Source organism: Hirundo rustica, chromosome 5 (assembly GCF_015227805.2).
Source record: "Hirundo rustica isolate bHirRus1 chromosome 5, bHirRus1.pri.v3, whole genome shotgun sequence".
Lineage (NCBI taxonomy): Eukaryota > Metazoa > Chordata > Aves > Passeriformes > Hirundinidae > Hirundo > Hirundo rustica.
In genome coordinates this window covers 29,426,325-29,448,274 of record NC_053454.1, presented here as the reverse complement: position 1 = coordinate 29,448,274, position 21,950 = coordinate 29,426,325, and the positions used below count along the sequence as shown (strand labels likewise).

Below are 21,950 nucleotides of genomic sequence, written 5' to 3'. Positions count from 1 at the left end.
TGATCTCATGGGTTTTTTTGCAAGATCACAAAAGGGAAGCACACTGTGGAATGGCACTTCCTTTTCTCTTCAGAAGTGATAAAGGCAAAATTTACATTAGAGCTGAAGTCAATACCCAAATAGTATGTCTGATACCATAAGTTGTACTTGTGCCTTTCTAGCTCTGGAGTAAGGGGTTAAGAGACAACCTTGCAGAATGTCCAGAGCAGCAATGAAGAAAAACATCTCATAGCTCAGCAAGAACAGAAAACAATGGCTTGCAGCTCTCCTAAAAGCCCTTAGCTCCAATGACCTTTGAGGCTGAACTAGGAAAACTTGTTCCTGATTTCTAACAAATTGGCAGTCAGTCCATAATATTAGATTATTTCAAAAGAGGGAAAAAAAAAAAAAAAAGTATTTAGATGCCTGAGAGTAAAGATGTCTATCAGCTAGGATTTTCAGAAGTTGCTGGCTGTCTCCTTGATTTCAGTCCAAGTCAGGTGCAAAAGTTTTTCCAAAAACAGGAACATCTTTGGATGCTTAAATATCTTTTTAAAATCTGACTTAACTGAGTATGTGACAAACTAGGAAAGCAGTCATCTCAATTTTTTTGCACTGAAAAAATGGTACAATTAAAACTAAAAACATTGTATCATTCATGTGAATTTTACTTCCATTATACTTCACATCCCATCTTTTGATCCAAGAGCAAATTTAAGTCTTCAGAACCAGTATTTTATTACTTCTAGTAGATCTAGTTAGGAAAGTTACTACAATTTTTAATACCACCTACTCTTTTCCTCAATTTACACATTTTTGAAGATTAGCAATGATTAAATATAGACATTTAAGTTACACATGCTCTATGCTTTATCTTCTTGATTTTATACAGCAGCTTGCAAAAATTAAGTTTTCAAAGGCTTGCTTGAATCTGTTTGGACAAGCACCTATCAAGAAATCAGATACCTCAAAGGTTCTCATTCAGTGATGGAAAACATTCTTTAATAGCCAGTCAATAAATGTAAATATATATTTTTGTTTTTTTGATGGCACCTTCTTTGTTGGAAAACAGGAAGAAAGTGCAATTGTCAAGGAGTCCATCACAGGTACGAAGAAAGTGAGATAAATGGCCTTGAAAGCCTTCTCTCCTTTTGTTTGCACTGGCATATTGTAGTTGTAGACAGATAGTTCTGGTTGATTGCTCTGAGTGTTATGGGAGAGAGGCTCTGAAATGATGATTGAAGGGAAAGAAAAACTTACACTAAAATCAGAAAAAAGAGAAGGAAGGCACTCAAGGGTAAAACATAATAAAAAACTTAAGATCAATGGGCATAAATCTGCATGCCTCAGCTGAATTACATAAATCCATGGCAAAAAAAATGGACATAGGCCTTTGTTACTTGCTTCATATGCACATGTTAAAAAAAAAAATGAGTAAGGAAAAAAAAAGAAAGATTAAATTATAACTAAGGAGTCCTGAATTCTATTTCTATTTCTTCCACCAATTTACACTATCAGTCATAAGACACATATTTTTTTATATTTTCTATAAAACTGCTGAAAAGATATCACTTTTTCATAAAACATGCTGAAAAGATATCCAACTACGAAAGTCCAGTGCTAATTTTACCATCTTGTTTTGACAGTTTGAGTCCTACCAATTCCATCAACTTCTGTAGAACTCACTGGTAGAAAACTGGAGTAAGATACTGTTGAATCAAGACTGTGCATGTTGCGGACATTTTATTACAGGCTTCATAAGAAACATCTAGATACTTTTTTTTAACTAATAATGTATTGATTTAACAGATTCTGAGGCTGAATTTTTATGTAATTAATATTTCAAAAGTCAGCTGTTCTGACTATATAGAAAGCAGTCTAGGGTAAAGAAGTACACTGAAATAAAATGCAAAAATGTGCCAATATCTGCCTCTCTGGAGTGCTGGCTGCAGACTTAGGGTAAAAAAGTGAGAGCCTCCATGCCCTTAGAGAGCCTCCTTTGAGAGTATGTCCATACTGCTTACTCTTTGAATAAATCTGAGCTGCATTTCAGTTGTATTAATCAATTACATGCATATGTTTGATTGGAATTCTGTTGCTGCTGTACTTATTTTAAACCCCCATAAAGTGTCTTTCTTTTACAAGTACTTGTGTCTACTTCTGAAAAAATTTCAAACACACCACCACACCTTTGCCGCTCTGAATATAAACAAAGAAATATGTGGATTATTTATAATAAATAGCTTTTAAATGTCTGTAAAGCCATCACGATTTTATTTCCCTATGTTTTTTTTTTTTTGTTATAAAGTGATAGAGCTTATTAAGAAAGAAAAAAATACAACAGAGGAGGCCAAGAGTGACTCTTGGCTCTTCGCTTACCAATAGTGTGAGTTTTAAAAGCTATCAAAACCCTCATTTGCAGAGTTTAAAGGAATATATAACAGTTCTGAAACTGTCTCTTTGTGCTGTGTACAAAATGCTTATTCAGTAATATAAGATACTGCTACTGTGTTTAGAAGTAATGACATTATTGAACCTATTGGAAAGAAGTGAAGAGATACTGTTTCTTTATTGGAATATTCTGTCTGTAGTCCAGAGATCATTCATGGCAACAAACTGAACCCGAACTATTCAAACATTAGCTTAACAGACTCCGAATCCCCAATCACTTAAAGAGGGTAGTTGGAAGATGTCATCATTGAAATATTGCAGAGATTACATGGAACTCTTCCATGCTATAAAACATAGAAAGCAATTTTTTTTTTTTTTTTTAAATGTGATTCAGATTATAGTACATCATCATAAAAAAGTTAATAGAATTATAATTTGGTTCAGGATAATAAATTCTCCTCAATCACCTTTCTCATTAAGATTACGGAAAAGTTTGGATGATCCTTTCCAAACTGGTGGTGTCTCCATAAGGATCTGATTCAGTTCCTAAAAAATAAGGTTTAAAAAAATTTAAAAGCATAAATTTCAGTATTTAATGGAGTAGTTAACAGATTATGATTGAATTCTAGGATACCAGTATAAAAGACAAGAAACTGCATGCAAATCTAACAGTTAATTTAACTTCAGTTACCACAATGATTTCAGAAGTACTCAAGCACTCCATAAATTTTTGCACACACGATTATTGCAGGAATTACTCATCTGCATGAATACTAAATGTTTGCTGAGCTGGAGAGAGACATGCAATGTATTTGTGGCTGAAATAACTCACCACTGCTCATATTGACTGAAGCCAAGGATAAGTCGCCCTGGATTTCAGTAAGGTTTTCATACAAAATCCAAGCAACTGTTCTTTTAAAACACTCGACCTGAACTAAAGCAAACTTTACCCATGAATATGAATGTACTTTACTTAAAATACAGGGAAACAGACAGAGTCCTTTTGCAGTTATACAAGTGAAAAAAAAGGAACACCACAAAAGGGAGAGAGAGGCATAAATATTTCAGGCAGTTTTGGATATACATATTACATCTAGACACTAAGAAATGCAGTCAGATACAGACTGAAGGAGAAACTGACAGATGCTTGAGAAAGTCAGTAAATCCAACAAAACAGGCACAGTGGCTAAACAACCTGAGATTCTAGATTCAGCCGAGTCTAAAGTGACAAAAATGAAGAAATTACCTGTGCCTCTACATCATGAACAAAGTCAACTATCAAAATGTATGGTTATAAGACCACAGAGGAAGTACTGCTCACCTGCTTTGAAAGGGATCGCCACGTTTTAGCATCTGCAACAAAAGAAAAAATTATGAATGCACAGAATTTAGCTGCACCAATACCGTGTCATAAAAATTGGACTACATCTATACTGTGTTTTCTAGATGAAGAATTATTTGCCTTACTTCATGAATGCAACTGTCTTTATGTTATTAAAAACCCCTTTAACTTAATACATACCTGAAGTCCTAACTTTAAAGAACCAATTCAGATGTAGTTTTTAATCCAACTCTGCTTCAATAAGGAAAAATACTTTCAACCTCCAAAATACATCCTTAAAACATTTAACAGGAAATGCAGGGCATTCATGCTAACCCGATATCAATATTCTGAAATTATTTAGTACCAGTAGTATTAAAATGCAAATTGTAAGGAGACCTAGATTATGACCCTTGCTTCATGGACTACTCATTAAAGCAAATACAGAAAAAAAGCCCTTGAAACTACACCAAGTGCTAAGACACATCCCTTCCTATCAACTCAGATTCCTTTTCCACCCTCTGTCAGGCTCAATTCTTTGGTAGTTTTAATTAAACAAGAATTGTCCATAACCATTCAAGAATTTAAAACTTGAGGTTCATCACCACCTTCTCAAGACAAATATTTGTACAGATTCAATATTACAATAAGGTATTGTGAATATCAGAATTCATTATGTTGTCAAATCCATAACTTTTTGGTGAGTAAAGGCTTCTTTTTATAGAGCAAAACACGCTATGTTATTAGAAATCATTTTCTCATAGTGAATTTCACACTCCACTGAATAATTAAAATGATACACAAGCTACCTACCATGGTCTTTCATCAATTCATGGTTAGAAGCTGATTCAAATTTTTATTTTACATCTTGGTAAAGGTTTACACTGAGACTGCTGACAAATCCCACTCTAACTATGGTGGAGTTATATCATACAACATATATCATACAATATATCATATAGCATGAGCTAACAGATTTTCATAAGTTTTCAGTTTAGTTTTTTAAATAAAGTCCCCTAAAACAATCTCATTTGCCATATAAATTGATGTAGGTTTATGCCTACCATAAAAAACTTGGAGAATAAATATATCTAATTTTCCAATCAGATAATTTCCCAGTCTCATACGTTATATACATATTTTCTTTCTGTAAAAGTCAGTGAAGGTTTATGTATATATACATACACTTCTTACAGCTCAGTATTAAGCTAAATTTACTATAGTTAGCACTAAGGGGAAAAACATATTTAATCTTCTCTTAATTTGCTTTCTCAATATAGAAACACATATTCAGATTATAAAAAATGTATCAAGAACGACTCTTAAAAACAATGTATGTTCCCAAATGAAAGCCTGCACCACAATGGCAGAAGCAAGTTAATTACAGCATTTATTTTATACTTTTTGCAATAAATGCCTGGAGTAAAAAGTTACACTTTATAAAAGAAAATATACTCTTACCATATTAGTTATTGTTTAATCAAAAAAGGAAGTGAACACCCTCTTGACTTTTGTAGGGTTTACATGATTTCCAAAGTAAATCAGTCACAAAAGACACATTCACTCCATCACAAATATAATTCAGGCCTAGTATTATTAGCTTTTCTATAAAGCAGACATAAAGAGTTTCTATTATTATACTTCAAAGGGCATTTTTGCTTTTTGACAAAACTCAAGACCTTTTTAGTCTTCTTTCATAAAATCCTCAGGCATACGTGCTTTTTTTATTATGCAAAATATAGATGATCTAGTATGTCAGTCTGAATGGACCCAATTATATACAACTTGCAAGTTATTTATAAAATTACCCCCAAAAATAAAAGGTTTAGAATGTATTAACTTTGGCAATGCTGTGGTACAAAGGTTAAAATTACCATAGTCAGAGAGATGAGAAGCTGGATGTGGTAGTCTGTGGGTCGTCTATTTCAGCTATTACTTCCTATTTATCAGCCTTCTCTCCCACTGCCTCAGACAATATGACCTGCACTAGAACGAAGTGATTCACTTCTACTTAGTTATAATCCTTTAAAACAGTTATGTCAGCCATGTAATCTGATACCATGAAACCTAAAAGACATCCAGGTTCGTTTTGCTCTTGGTCTCAGAGGCGAACTGGATCAACAAAAGGATTTTAATAGAAACAGGTTTTGCTACACTGAATTCAGAAGGGTGCTTGACTGTCCAATTCCAGATCTCTTCTCCTTTTCCATGAGATAAACAGAATGTCCTAATGAGCTTAATGGTCTTTGGTTTGGTTTTGTTTTTAAATTCTGAATGCTTGCTTTGTGAGAGGAGGAAGCAGAAACTTCATTTGCATGGAAAAATTTTAATATCAAGCCATACATATAGTGTGTTCTAGTCAATCAAATGTCATAGAACAGAGTTAAACCAAAATGTTTTAATGATGTCCAGTATATATAGCACAAATGCTTCATGACCACACGCAGTGAAACTCAACTCCACACTAACAAAAAAGGGAAGAACTGAAGGTCTGAGCAGAGGAAATAGATAAAAAGTGCTGATGTGTATTTGTATTAACTTGTGTGATAAGCAATCTGCTTCCTCTCTTTTAACTGCAAAGCAAAAAAAAAAAAAAAAAAATTGTGTTCTGGTAAGAGTTTCAAAGTTTTGCAAGTTTTCACCATCTAAGCTCTATCTTCTGTCTTCATTGTTACAATGAGATTATATCTTTATTCAAAAGTTACAGAAGTTTTGATCACTGATGTGCCATGGCTGAATTCTTTCCTCTTGTTTCATTACTGTTAAGAGAACAAAGTGGGGGGGGGGGGGGGAAATCTCACATCTGCAGAGAATTTTAAGCTTTCTCTGACTGTTTTAGCAGTGTTTTTGACTGTTCTCTGTACTAGTTTTGTGGTGTAGACTGAAGAAAGGAAAACCTAAGGTGAGTGATTATACGTGTCACACCTGAGCAAAGATATTCCTATTCCCCTGTGTGCTGCTACCAATGCACTGCAAGCCTGAGGGCCAGGAAATCAAACTAGAGCAGAAAGGGATCACCTTACTATTTAGTCACTCTTTGATACTGAAATGACCTAAAGTTGATAGTTAATTTTTCATTAATTAACACACAGTATTAACACTGGCAATGTTTAAGTGTAGAAAGTTGATCCCCTGGAGGACTAAAACTCTTACTGAAAGCATGTTATTTAGAAAGTCATGATATATGTTATATCTTAGGTATTCTAGAGAATGCATATGTTGCCTGCTTACAGAGAACCTATATAGAAGAGGAAGCAGGAGTTTTACAGCAATACAGGCCTGCTCAGAAAGAAATTGTGTCAATGCAAATGGCACAAATCAACTTGCCATCTTTCATGACTGTTAAGCTGTTTGCAACCTTTAAGACAAGAATGTTTAACTAGCATATGGATGTTTACAAACTAGTAACAATCAGGACACAGTGTGTATGCATTTGGACACAATTAAAATTCTAAAGATGCAGTACCCTTTTACTACAATCAGAAACAGAAGGAATCAAGAGCAAATGGGAAAATAACATGCACCATGGACATTCTCCCTGGCAGTTTTAGCATTATAAAACTCCTGCTTACGTTTGGGTTCATCACTTGTAACAGCCTGGATGAAGTCGTATGGAGTCATGTATAGCTGTCCTTCAAATTCTAGACTGGCAAACCTACGAAACCGTTGCTCCCGCGGAGTTGCATAAAGGTGTAAATCTTCGAGGTCTGATCTGTTTTCTGTAACCTTCAAAGACAGAAGGACACAGTCTTAATCTATGAAAAAGTTCTGATTTACAACTGCCACATTCACCATAAAGGAACTGTAACTATAAAAGTGATAAATCATAAAGTCAAGCACATCCAAGTATTTTTCTACGGTAAGAGCTGAAACTGCAATTGGGATTACACTGCTATAATTTTCAGTCCTCTAAAATTTTAGCAACAATCTTTGTGTATTGAAATTAGTGGTACTACCTAACCTCAGAAGAAAAAAAAGAGAATTTGAGCTGAATGATAGAAGGGGCAACTTTAACTCAAGGAAGTCATTGTAACTTCAGCAGGCAGACTTCAAACAATTCTGCCAAAACTATTTCAGTTTTCTGATAGTTCCAGAAAAGAACAGAGTAATACTTTTTCCATGTTGCTTCTTAATACAGAGTGCAGCTATTGATAGTAATAGGCCTCCATAATATCCACCATTGTAAAGCTACATATCTGGGGGAACTGAAGAAAAAGAAGGGCATAATTATAATTCCAGAGTTACAGAAGTATAATATAGCATTAAAATCACATATTATGAGAGTCTGTGTCAGGAATTTCTGGTATATTTCCTATTTAGCTGATTTAAATGTAAACTTGGTAGTACAAAACCATACATGCTCTAAATTTTCACATCTTTCTGTTGCACTGCTAAATCTTTAACAGAAAATATGTTACTGCTATCTGAAAACTCTTTTTAGACCATAATGTGGTAAACTCCTCTGTGGAATCATTATCTTGAAGTATCAACAGTTTTTCAGAGATGATAAAACCAAACCTTTTCTAGAAGGAAGAGCAATTGTATAGGTAGCTTCTCCCATTGTCTTAAAATAGGAATGCAGCATCTTATCAATGAAATCTCCCAACTTGCTCGTTACTCCTATCATTTAATAAAGTGTCCTTAAAATTCTCCATCTGTCTAACTAAGGAACACACAATTTAACTAATATTATGTTATGAAAACAGACAAATGCAGTTTATTTTTCAGAGAGGCATCTAAATCCAAACATAAGTTGGAAGATGTCTGCAGTGGCTAAGGGATAACTGTCCTCAAATACAAAGAGAAATTGGTTTTCCAAAACCCTTCCAAGAACAGATTACAGATTTCAGCAATTAGAAGCAAAGACACATTTATACTCAGTAGTCAAAAATCTGGGCTCACTTTTCTTCAGCTTTCAAATAACACCATTAAAAAATAAAACACTGGTGAGACTTCTGCAGTCAAACAAAACTTTATGGCCTTAGTTGTAACTAGGAGATTAAATTAGATTTTTAGAAGAGAAACATCAAAGATGAATGTATCTAGAAGAGGTCAAACACTTTCTATTTGGAAAAAAAAAAAAAAAAAGTTTTATAGGGGAGTCTTACTACTTAATACCTTATCTAGGACATTTTAGCCTGCCTTCTATAAGGACAAAAGACAAATGACTGTGTATTTCTCTTTCTGGACTGTCTCTAGTTCTTTCAAAATCATTGCTCCATGTGTGTATGTGTGAAAATGTTTCATTTTATTGGATGAACCTGTCATAGAAAGTAAGATTAAGAGAAAGGTCAATACAATAATTTAATTTTCAATAGAGAGCTCTACAAATATTCTGCACTTCTGCCTGAGATGCAGCTCTAAACCAGGGCTTCATGTTTTTTTTTAATTTTCAAATGATTACCAAATTAAATATGAGGAGAAACAAACAGTCTAACAGCCAAACCGACAAAGTCAAAACGACAGAAAGGAGCAGAATTCTTTTCTAACATACTCGCATGCGAGACCAAGTATTTCTGTCCTATCTCACTGTTTGAATATTCTGGTCTTACTGATCCTTCAGCAGTCCAGTGGCATTCAAGCTATGCCTTCATGTGGGAAGTACACAGCTCTGTTGTTTTGACAGAACTTGTAGCCACATAACTGATTATCCCTGTGTTTGAAGTTTAATAATCTATCTCTTTTTTTATATGTATGTTATTTTATCACTACTACAAACATGCTCATGAATACAGTCAGGTTGCAAACACGAGTAATAAAGCAATATTTCTGCAAAATCAATTTTCAGAAAAGAAGCAGCTTTAAGCCCCTATTACACGCACTGTATGTACAATCAATTGTAATCAGTCATAATCAATCATACACAATCACAGCAATCTCTAGATAACATATCTCTCAAATATCATTTTAGTTTTGACCACTGTCAGAATTTAGAGAGCATGTTAAGATTCTTTGCTCTCAAGAAATTCTCCCTGTCTCCACTGCTTAGTATCTTGCTTGAGACGCTCAGAAAAACATTTGCTAAGTTCTCAGACACATATTTCGACATTATCTTAAGGACTTTATGCTAATACAAGTAGCAAATAACATGCTGCAAACATGGAATTTTAAAGACATGCTTAAAATTTATGCATGTCAGTAAAGCCTTAATTTCTGCCTCTTTTTTCAATCTAGCTTCCCTCTGACTATATAGCAATGCCAAATTTCATGCCCTGGCTCAAAATCATTGTAACCTGATATGAATACAGCCTGCGCCCATAAAGAGGAGTAGTACCTCCCTACAGACCCAATACCTGCATGACCCTGCTCTGGTGCTTTATGTTCACTCCTCAAAGCGTCAAAGTGGATGAGGGAGAGACCTGACAGAACTTTTGGTGGTGTTATTAAGCCAGATAGATGCCTGGATCTACCCCACGAAAACAGCTATTTGTCTTGAAACCTATGCCACAGGAGCTTACAGATTATGAAAAGAACAAAAAAACCACCCGTTCCTGCAGCAAGCTCCACCTACTTCAAGTAAGGGAAAAGTGTAAGCTTAAGCATTGTTTTATTCCAAGGAGTAAAAATACCACTTTATTTTGAACCTGGTGGTTCTGTTTGTAAGAATCAAACCAACTTATTTCTGCTATTGATCCAACATGAATTTAAATAAACATAACCAAGGCTTAATATGTATTGGATCACTGGTCCATACACTAAACGTCCAAATAAAACCAAAGTTTGGCTGCAGAAGACTCCAGGTACACAATTAGCAAACTGAAAAATAAAACTTTCTTTGGAAATAATATTATTTTCTATCCAAATTTTTTTTCAGAAAGAAATTCTGTTTGAAGAACAGAAGAAACAAGAATTACTGCTTCTATTATGCTTAATAATTTATGCAACGAACAGAACATTTTCTCTTGTATAAAAGCCATAATTACTGGGAAGTAACAAACATTCTAACTAAAACCCACTACATTCTAAAGCATTACTTCAATTTGCACTTCTTTGGGCATTCATTTATGAAATTAATTTCAACACATAACAATGAAACTTCTGTTTTCCCCAACATTTGCAAATGACAATACAGTGACGCAAGCGTGAAAATCTTAGTGACACCACCAATTGTTCTTGATTGATTTATTTCATATTTATACCCATCTTGGGCAATCTCACTGCAGCAATGGACACAATGGGCATATTTCCAGTGAGGAAGGGCTGAGAGAGTTGGAATTGTTCAGCCTGAAGGATTCCATGGAGACCTTACAGCATCCTACCAGGACCTACAGGGGGTCTGCAAGAGAGCTGGAGAGGGACTTTTTACATGGGCACGTAGAGGTGGGACAAGAGGGAATGGTTTTAAACTGGAAGATGGTAGAGTAAGAATAGATGCTAGGAAGAAATGCTTTATTGTGAAGAAAACAATGGTGGTCAGACCCTGGCACAGGTTTCCCAGAAAAGCTGTGGATACCCTGGAAATGTTCCAGGCCAGGTTGGGTGGGGCTCTGAGCAACCTCGTCTAGTGGAAGGTGTCCCAGTCCATGGCGGTGGGGTTGGGAACCAGATGATCTTTAAGGCCTCTTCCAAACCATTCTATGATTTTGTGAACAAGACACAGAAAATAGATGTGGAATACCTCAGGGTGATGAAGGAGTGAACAGGATTCACCAGGCTTCCAATTTCTATTTGAAGTTTCAAGAGCTTATCCAGACGAAATCTCTGTGATTAGTAAGTATTTTCAAAAACTTTCATGAAAGCACATCTCTCTGACAGGTAGATTTTTTATGCTATATTTACCAATCCTCTTGGTGAACATGCCTACTTATTACTATGATCTTGTATCATGTTACAGTTCTCTGTTTTTTAAAGACACGCCCATTTCCATCGCAGAGAAAGTAACAAATCTCCTAATAGCAGTTTTACCTTAACTTTAGGCATATGTACACTGACCTGCTTTGTTATTAGAAATATAGGGGAAAAACGTCCCCAGCTGAAACCAAGAATCTAGCTCTTAGACAAACTTTCCATCCTTTCAACTTCATAACTCAAGAAGTAAACAAAAAGAAGCAAAACTGAAGCTTATAAGAACTCACAAACAATATATTATCTTCTCCCTATTCTCAAAAAATTTTAAGTGTTAACAGTTGTAATCAAACAACTTATGTTTATCATCCTTCTGGCCCTTCCTTTCTCACACTCTGGTGCCTTGTTGCTCCACATTTCACCATCCTCCTGTGCCATACTCTTGCAGAAGGACTGCAGAGAGAACACGGCACCTGATCTGGGTGTTGAAAACAACTGAAGAGAAAAAATTATCTTGGCCTATTTTCCTGCTGTTCCCTAAAGCAGAATTGCGTATACACGGGCCTAATTCTCCCCTGAAGGATATTTCAAAGCCCTTTCTAAAATGGATTAAATAGATTCAACACTTATATACAAACCACACTTGGGCAAAGGAAACAGAGGGAAACATTTTTTATTGAAAAAAGGTAAGTAGAAATTAAATTGAAGACCAAATAGTAATTTGTCGGGGTACTTCTCTGAAGGAAGAGTATCATTCTTCAACTGGTCATGTTGTTGACAATCTGTACTACAAACATATTACAAATAGTCTAAAATATCTGGGAAGGGCCTCAAAAGTTTCAAATTTATTATGCAAATGAAAATATGATGATAATGCTTTTTCACTAACATGTTTCAAAGCCTTACTTGTTGTAATACTACCACCACATGTCACAAAGCAATAGTCCTTTAGATGAAGGCTTTTGTTACAGACCATTGACATTTTTAAGTCAGTCAACTTTGCAAGCATTCCTTACAGAACCTCTTCAGAGTGACACTCCTCCAGTATTTTTTCCCTCTGTTCACAGCAAAAACCTGAGTGAAAAAATCTAGACTTTTTAACAAGCAAATTCAGTGTTGAAAACCCGTTCCCATCTTGGGTTCTTCATTCATGTACTATCAATAGAAACAAGTCAAAATGCCCTAAAAATCCGGTGTTCTCACTGGAGGTCTCCAGGTAGTCCTTCATGTTCCTTAAAGCACAGGATAATCTCTATTTCTGGTCCCATGTCCGAGGTTCATTTTACTGGCTGTCTTACCTCAGAAAGATTTCCTTTCAGAATCTGGAATAACATGAATTAATTTGTATGGCCTTCCAGCGAAACCCATGCAATAATGTTACATTGTCACAACACAATGCAAGGCCTAACACAGGGCACAAGCCCACAGTGACATTGAAATAGCTAAAATTTCGCAGGAGTTATGACACTGAACTATCTGAAAATGTTAAAAAATAGCAATGATATGGCCCAAATTCCCTGGAAGTAAAGTGCAAAAGATAAAGCAGTACCTCATTGCTCTTTTTATTAAAAAACACAAAAGAAATGTTCTTTGTCATGTGTAAGTCTTACGTAACATTAGGTCAATAATAAGTAAGTCTTATTTGGTAAAAAAAAAATAAAAAATTCTAGTTTTCTCATAGAGATAAGCTTAAATGCCAGATACAGGATTTTTGGAAATTAAAAATATAATGCCTACAAGCTCTGCAGAAGTAACCTACAAGAATCCATTGTTGGAACCCAGAATAATACTCCAATTCTCAGATTCTGAGAATATCCACAAAAAATGCAAAACATTTAACAGAATGAATAGTTAAAAATATACATTCTGTGTGCGCATGTGAGGCAAAAAGCTCCAGCAGTATCACATAAAATCTCACAACTTTATTCCAAGTCAAATCAGTGTTCTCTTGCTTTTTCCAACTGACATAAAGGAGAGTCTAATTTAGCTAAAGAAGCCTACGTTTACTACTAAAGGAACATTTTGCTCGCAGTCAAAAATATGTTTGCTACAGTAGTGTAATCTTTATTTTATATCAAGTGAGTAACTTTCTTTGAATTTTTGTTTGCAAAGTAATCTGTCTTCAATCAATGAGAATCTGTGCAAATTATTAAAATACAAAGGTTTTCAAAGCAACACTGTTCCTAACTTCCTTCATTTCTATTTGACTTGAGGCTTATTTAATACGCTCCCATGTAGATAAAAGTAGCACAATTCTGTTTTCATGCTGGGTGGCCAAAAGGTTAACCGTCAGGTTCCCAGTGTGGGAAAATCCCAAAGTAGACAAAATTGTTTTGATGCTTACTGAAGTTGTACTTCTAGCAGACTACTTAGATGAACTAGCCAACAATTCTGTTAGTTGATCTCGCTTCACTGAGATAAAGACATTATTATATTAAAGTATTTACAAGCACAAGAAGCTGAAATGTTCTTAAAATGCTGTAAAAAGGGCCACGTTCAGATATAACTGTTACAGGAAATCCTTGGGGTAAGTGTAACTAATATATCAATCTTTGCATTAGTTTCACAGGGGACCCACTTCACCTCTAGCAGGTCTTCAAGAAACCTTAGCCAGTATGTATATCCAGCTCCATGTGTTCATACGCTTCACTGCATACAACCCCGAAACACACCAGTAGCTGGATCTGTCCAGCCCAAACATGCACCATCCTTTTTAATATTATGAGAAACACAGAATTAATGACAAAAGGTAAACCTTCCTTGTCCTTCAGCATGGCTCTCACCTCAGCTGGCAAGCAGTATCCTTCTCAGGATTATGCCGGAAAGAAGCTTCACACGTGATCAGCCAAAGAGCAAACTATCTTCATTCATTTGGCAACTGCCCTATGGCATGAAATGCACAATACTTACGAAACAGCATTTGCAAATGGCTTTTGGAAAAGTGATGCTTATGCATCTTTTGGAATAGCATCCTCTTTGAGCAGGCAGGAGAGCCTCCTCTCTAGGGGAGCTTCCCTTACTTTTTGGAGGTAAAGTCTTGTTCTTCATTTCACGGAGATGGAAATGCATGACATAATGCATTTAGAAATGTGCTGCTATGAAAACACTTGACCCTTTGAGTATTTTCATGAAGTGGGAGTTTGACACTACTGCTGAGATACTAAGGAAAACCCTTTGGAAACACCTGTGGTATATAATTATATACTTGGAAATTAATGTGCCTTCAAAAAATGTGATGAAGTACAGAGTCTCTATCTGTCTCTCCCTGCCCCTCTTTAAATTCCTAAATCATCTCTGAAGGAAGTGATTCGCAGAGAATACCCCCCCAAAAACAAATAGAGGCCTGGAGTTCACTACCTTTATATAATGACAACATGATTACGTAGAAGGTCTCTCAGGAGTACAAAGATGCATCATTGGTATTTCCAAAACTGTTTTAGTAAGTTTTACTAATGACACTGAACTTCTGGAAGTAAGAAAACAAATATTTATTCACCTGAGGAACTCTGTCACTCTGTTAAAATAACAGTTCTTTCAAACAGATTCTTGCTCTGCATAACCATTTTCAAAACTTTAAAGGAGCTGTCTGCTAGCAGAGCTCTCCCAATCTTCACCAAAACCTTCAGACACAAAACTAGCAGCTCTGAGTGCAGAATTTTACTTTGTTTCTGAAATGTTCTGTGGCAGCATACCTGGAATTAAAACTGCCAGTCTATTATAGCATCCAAGACTTCACTCCGACTAATCATATACAGAGCCCTTGGGTCCACAGTTATTCTCAGAAAGCATCTGGGAAAAGGTAATCCTCTAAGTAGCTGAGCTTCAACGCTGCTCCTGTAACAAATCTTACTTTCCACTAGAACACCTCAAGTGTTATGCTTGGTCAAGCAAGTATACTTTTGCACTGATCCCATGATTTTTGTCTGATCAAATAGTCTGCCACACCACAGACCCCATGTTGATGACACATTTCAGAGCTCACTTGACTTTTGGTGAACAACATTTTCTTACTCATCTGTACATAAACTCATAAATCTGTTGCTCAACAGGTTTCATACTGTAACAATTTCATAGAACATGGAGACAGATATGCAGACCATTTTGACACATTGTTTCTCAAGTCTCAAATACATTTTTTTTCCAGTTAGTCTCAAATTATGTGCCTCATTTCTGAACTGGCCAAAAAGGTGTGCCATCAACATCTGCGTAAACATCACTATTAGTTCTGGAATGTAAAACCCCTTTTAAAATTTCCTGGTTTATAAATCCTAGAAGGCAGTAGTAGGAGAAAGCAACCAACTATTAAGATATATATGATAACTTTATACACCTAATTATTCTGTCACTACTGCCAAGCATTATTTGAACTCAATTGACAGAATCTGAAGCAAGACACCTGTAGGGATACTAACTGGGACTAGCACAACTCTCAAAATACTTTCACAGGACATATGAACATTATCTGGAAGCATGTGGCCTGCCAGAAAAGAAAGCTGTTCTTTGAGAGTCAAAATGTAAACTAGGTTAAGCCCTGTTTTTTAGCATTTAGGAGTATCAGAAAACTACTCGGCTGTCCACTGGAGCTGCCTGCATGAAAAAGAAGGCCACTCCACTTATTACACTTTTACAAAAACTCCTCTGAAGAAGTAAAAAATACATATTGGAGTTCAAGACCAGGTGTTGTACTGTTTTTGGCTGGGATAGTTAACTTTCCTTACAGCAGTCAGTATGGTGCTGCATTTAGGATTTGTGACCAAAAGTGTTGATAACACAGAGATGTTTCAGCTGCTGCTGAGCAGTGCTGACACAGTGTCATGGCTCATCCTGCTGCTCACACTGAGTCATCTGGAGGTGCACAAGAAGCTGGGAGGGGACACAGCTGGGACAGCTGACCTCAACTTACCAAAGGGAGATTCCATACCATACAATAATTGTGCTTGCTAATAAAAGCTTTGGGGAGACAGAGGAAATGGTCACAAATGGACACAATTCAGCGCGTTTGTCTTCCCAAGTCTCCCTTACATATAATGGAGCCCTGTTTGCCTGGGGATGGCTGAACACCCGCCTGCCCACAGGACCCAGTGAATCAGTTCCTTGTTTTGCTTTATTTGCACGGCTTATTTTCCTTTGCTTGTGTGGCCTTTACTCTGCTTGTTAAACTGTCTCTATCTCAACCCACAAGTTTCCTCACTCTTAGCCTTCCAAGTCTCTTTTCCCATCCCACAGCTGGAAGATGAGGGAGTGGTTGTGTGGCAGTGCGTGGTGCCTGCTGGCCAAGGTTAACCACAATGCTAGAGGTGAGGCAGCCATAATTACCCTGGATCTCTGAATACTTTACACTGTGATACTGTTTTCAGTTATAAACTCACTATGTGTTAACCTTTAAAATTAAATTAAATTATCCACTGTCAATTAATGTTTTAGAATGGATTAAAAAAAAAAAAATCAAACCACAAAATCTATGGGAGGAAATATATTTCCCCCACCAGAACATTTACAAAAAATTTAAGACTAGTCAAGTCTACATTTTTACAAATCCATATATTACGGCTGTCTACGTCTTAAAGGAAAGGATTTCAGGTTTTGCAAGGGCTGGTCCCTTTACTGTCAGTACTGGGGTCTTTTTTAGTGGTTATTCTGTCCCCCAAGGGTGATGGAAGAAAGATTTGGTGTAATTGCTTCTACCAGCTGCTGTAGATCTCTATACCAAGACACTGACAGCAGAGACACCAGTTCCTTCTTCCAATGATCCAAGTAAATAGCATTCGGGAAAAGCATGCTGCTAGAGGAATGATTAAGGAAGAAACACGCAAATAAAAATATTAGGATGGCGTAGAAGAGTGTGGCTTGGATGGAGGGAGGAAAAAGAAAAGCCGCTGCATGATTTGCTTTGGTGGAATGAAAAACAGCCTGAGGTTGGAAATGAAATGGAGAGCTCAGGAAATGGGAAAGTGGCATAAACATAGACCTAGAAAACCCCAGAAAACAGTGACAGACTTTCTGCATCAGGAATAAAGAAACAATCAAAAGCAGCTAGAGAGGATTCCAAGATACATGAACCTCATCATTCTTTGTTGGTCAGTACCTGATAAAACTGTAAAAGTATCCTAGAAAAACATGCATCACATTCCATCAAACTCATCTACACGGGAGCTGCAGGTTTTCATTCTCTATGATTACTCTAAACACACTCTGTAGTAGGTCCAAGAGCTCCAACGTTAATCCTAGTAAGACTGACACCTTTATGACTTTTCATGACAGAATTTTCTACTTTCAAAGTTATCAGCCTTTTTAAACTGTTACACACAATAGAGTTGAAAGCTCAGCACTCAAAATCAGGAATTAAAAAAGTTACTGCCACTCAGGCATCACTAATTCAGCCTTCTAACAAAGGATGTTACAATACAATACCATTGCAAACCACCATGAACAGCATTCAGCACCATTTGAACACAGTATTTGCATCCTTTCTTCCTTCCATCTCTGGAGATGTTCTAGAAACCTGCAGTGAAAGAGTTGGTGCTCATCATAGGTCTAGAGGGCAACTATAAATGAATCACAGATACAGCTCATAGTCAAACTACTCATGGTAGCTCTCCGTCTAGATTAGCTTTCAGATGATGGTCTTTTCCCACGAGCCATTCTGCAGAACAAGAGTCAATAATAAAAAAACCCACAGGAACCCACTACATCAGACCAAAAATTCCGCAGCTGTTTGATACTCATTTTAGGAAGCTTCAATTGAAAGGATATTTTTCAGGAATCCTGAGCACACAGACATGCAATTGGAAATCAAACAGATCAAAATTTTATTTTTTATTCAAAAATAATAACCTGCAACATAAAACTGGTATTCTTAGGCTCTAGTCTGGATTTAGTCTGCACAATTTGAGTGGACATATTTCAAGTTAATCTTTCAATTTTTCTGCTATGCAAATAGAAAACCAAATTAATCTGAGCTCTTTTCCATACAGAAGCAAGGTGCTTCAAGACAGTGTCTGTCTTCAAAAAATAGGTATACATAGGTATTATATTTTATAAATTTTTTTCAGTTTTACACTAATTAAAATATAAACTTAGTTCTTAACTTTCAACCTCAATGCTTTTACAGTGATGTGTGCAAAACTTCATAATCATACATCCAAGTAAATTCATTGACTTTTCAAAGGTACAGCAGCAATACTTCCCTTTAAAGAAAACTGACCATTAAGACTGGCTAAGTAAAACAATGTAAAGTTCTGTCAAATCAAAACACTGTGAAAAACCGAAACAGTTTGTCTTCGGTCCTCTATGCCACAGGAATACACTCCAGACACAAGACTATGAATAATCAAAAATACCAGATTCAATATCCCTTCACAAAGGATGCCGCCAACAGAAATCTGCCTTTCCACTAATGGCGCAGGGCAAAAGGGTGAACCACATTCATACTTACGCAAAAGGCCTCCACTGCAAAAATGCAGATCCTGTTGTCAAAGACAGTATAAAATAAACTTAGCACAGAGAAAGCAGGCCATCTCCACCACTGACTCCCAGTCTTAGCAGATGCCCCAACGCTATGATTACCCTATGTTACCATAGGCTGTGGTGCAGGAGTTCATCCTTATACAGGAAACTTCATTTTCCAGGTTAACGTCAACTGTTTCTTGTTACCCCTAGTTATTCAACCGGTGTTTTCGGTGGATTAGTCCAACCGAACCGTTATTTGTCACAATGCTGTCTGTCACTTCTTACGAAGTTCAGCATAAACCTTTCACTCTACAGGAAATTTTACATTAGAAAGGTAATTGTCTTAAGTATAGATCGAAAGTCAGGGTTTGCGCTGCCAGGTGCTGTTCCATTTGCAAAGCAGTGTTTTCTACTAAAGAAAGATTCGACCAGGACAGCACCAGAGGCGAAAGAGGATTCAGGCTGCGAGGCGCAGCCACGGCGCGCCAGTGCCCGCGGCCGCGCTCCGCTGACAGCCCGTCTCTCCCGATGGGTGACAGCTCCTGCCGGGGCCCAGCCTCGCCTCCCGGCCCGGGGCTCGCTCCACGCAGGGTCACCTCTGCGCCACATCCCGGGAGCGCCCTCCCGGACAGCCGCCCCCGGCAGAGCCGGCTCCCCGCGAAGGGGCGCGCACACACCTACCGTCACCGTCTCCTTGGCAGCGGCCGCCACGGGGATGGGGAGCAGCGCCCGGGCCCCGCCCGGCTCGGCGGCCGCCGGCTCCCGGGAGGGCTCCCGCCGCCGCTCGGACAGCCGGTACCCCGCGAACCCGGCGAGAGCCGCCCCCGCCGCCGCCCAGCCCAGCTCCCGCCGCCACCGCCGCGGCCCCGCCGCCCCGGCCCCGGCCCCGGCGCCGCCTCCCCACAGCCGCCGGGCCGGCGGAGCGCCGGGCGCGGGCCCCAGGCGGCGGCGCCACCGCAGCAGGGAGCGCAGGGCGGCCATGGCCCCGCTCCGCCCCAGCGCCCGGCGCACCGAGCCCCCGGTGCCGGCAGAAGCCTCGCGAGAAGCGGGGAAGGGGGTGGGGAACCGAGCGGGCCCTGCAGTCCCCGCCCCGCGCCGCCCCCGGGCCGCCCGCGGGCGCTGCTCCCGGCTCCCGGGAGGGACGGCGGCGGGCGGCGGGACGTGTTATGCCAGCGGCGGGGCGCGGCCGAGTTAGCGGAGATACGAGGCGGCCAGACCAAACGCGAGGAGCCGGCGCGGACCTGGATCCGGGCAGTTCGAGCCAAAGTGCCTGGGCTGGGTGGTGCGTGGGAACTGCCGTGAGCGGGGCAGAGCCGTGCGTGCGCCTCGCTGCAGTTCTGCGCGCACGGCGGGTGCCGCGTGTGCTCAGCATCGTGCCCCAGAGCCTCGCCGCGTTACTCCATGGCCTTGCGCCCGGGGGAGCGTGCCGCGCGATGCCGCGATGTGTCCTTGCCATGTCAACAGCCTCTCTAATAAATATTCTTGGCGACGGGTAGCTTCCTTAGCGTAACCAAGAACTAGTTAAAGACCAGTTGTGAAAGTTGAGCTTGGTCTTTTGTCCCTACTTGATGCTGATGGGCAATAAATCTTTTCAGGCATTTCATGTTAGGGCATTCTTCCGTGGTACAACCTGCATCATCACCTACAAAACTTTATAAACTGCACACAAACATTTCAAGATACAGCACACCTTTTTTTCTTTTTTTTCTCCCCCCCCCCCCCCCCCCATGGTACAGTCTCAGTCTCTCTCTTCTTTACATAAGTATATTTTCCCCAAGTTTCAGCCACTTACCATCCCGTCCCATCCCGTCCCATCCCGTCCCCCCCCCCGCCCGTCCCCACCCCCCCCCCCCCCCAATATCTAATGACTTTTTATATTACTATGAACAAGATTTAGGAGAATACATGAGTGATAACCTGATACCTTTTAGGACACTCTCCTGGATTTTCAGTTACATTCAGTGGTTATGATATGTGTCAAGGAGTATGTGTGGCCATGTTTGTCAGCCAACAGTCTGTTAGATGATGCAACTTCAAGCATGGCCAAGGTTGAGTTACCACAGAGCTATGGCTGGAATGGCAGGTATCTGGGCTAAATGATAGATTTACTGCGTTTCTTTCAAAATTTTAGAATACTGTAAGCCAATTGATTCATCAAGTAGTTTCCTTGACTTCATTATTCCCAACTAAAAACTATTTTTTTTTAAAAATAATCTACTGCTTTATTTTATAAATACTTTGTATGTATGACTCCCAGGCAAAATCCTTGTCTGCAAGTCTGAGTTACATCTCTGTACCAAATGACTAAAGGCCAACAGAAAGACCAGCATTTAGGAATCAAAGCAATAGTTTCTGATAATTAGCATGACTGAAACACAAGTACTATTCTTGCAAGTACATGATTAGACATCCCGTCTGAAAAATTTTCTAGAATGTGGCTCTTGGATCTTATCAGTCCTAGCTGCCTCATTAGGAGACATGATTCACCAATACAATAACTTTTTCAAATAATCTACCTTTTTGGTTTGACTGGAAGAGAGACCACTTTTAGTCAGTGTGGTGTCCCAAAGTAAACCTGACAAGAGTTCATCAGTCACCTGAACTGTAGTCATGAACCATGAGTTAGTTATCTCCCTGTTCACACTGTTTCCCTGAAATTAGTTAGCCACATTTTACTGACTTTTCAATAACACCTTCAGGCTAAAATTTCTTTCACTTCAAAAATCCAATTCACATCTGCAACTACTTACACTGAGGTAATTTCAGGCAGAACTTCCCTGGTGAGGTGTTTGCTTTGGAACAAGAGCAAAATTTATTTGTGCAGCAAGTCTAAAAACATAAGCTGTCTGAACATCTTGTAAGCACAGGTTCCAAAAGCATGCAATTTAAATAAATTAGGGTTGTTTTAATCCAATGATTCACTTACAGGACTAATAAAAAAACTGCCAAATGAGGCATTTGAATATTGATTTATGGAAACAGTCTATTCTCATTGGATGTAGCCATGTAAATGTGTGTTCATTGC

General features: G+C 38.4%; 1 protein-coding gene across 4 annotated transcripts in view; it reads right to left on the bottom strand.

Moving 5' to 3' along the window:
* The window catches only part of MICU3 (mitochondrial calcium uptake family member 3), a 53,750-nt gene extending 33,844 nt beyond the window's left edge, over positions 1 to 19,906 (bottom strand). For all 4 annotated transcript variants that reach the window (XM_040064457.2, XM_058420645.1, XM_058420644.1 and 1 more), the window contains exons 1-4: positions 19,607 to 19,906; positions 7,264 to 7,417; positions 3,692 to 3,723; positions 2,838 to 2,916 (exon numbers count right to left, since the gene is read on the bottom strand). In XM_040064457.2, the coding sequence (XP_039920391.2) occupies positions 2,838 to 2,916; positions 3,692 to 3,723; positions 7,264 to 7,417; positions 19,607 to 19,906 (565 nt within the window). The remainder of the gene's footprint in view (positions 1 to 2,837; positions 2,917 to 3,691; positions 3,724 to 7,263; positions 7,418 to 19,606) is intronic.
* Between the last annotated feature and the right edge of the window lie 2,044 nt (positions 19,907 to 21,950).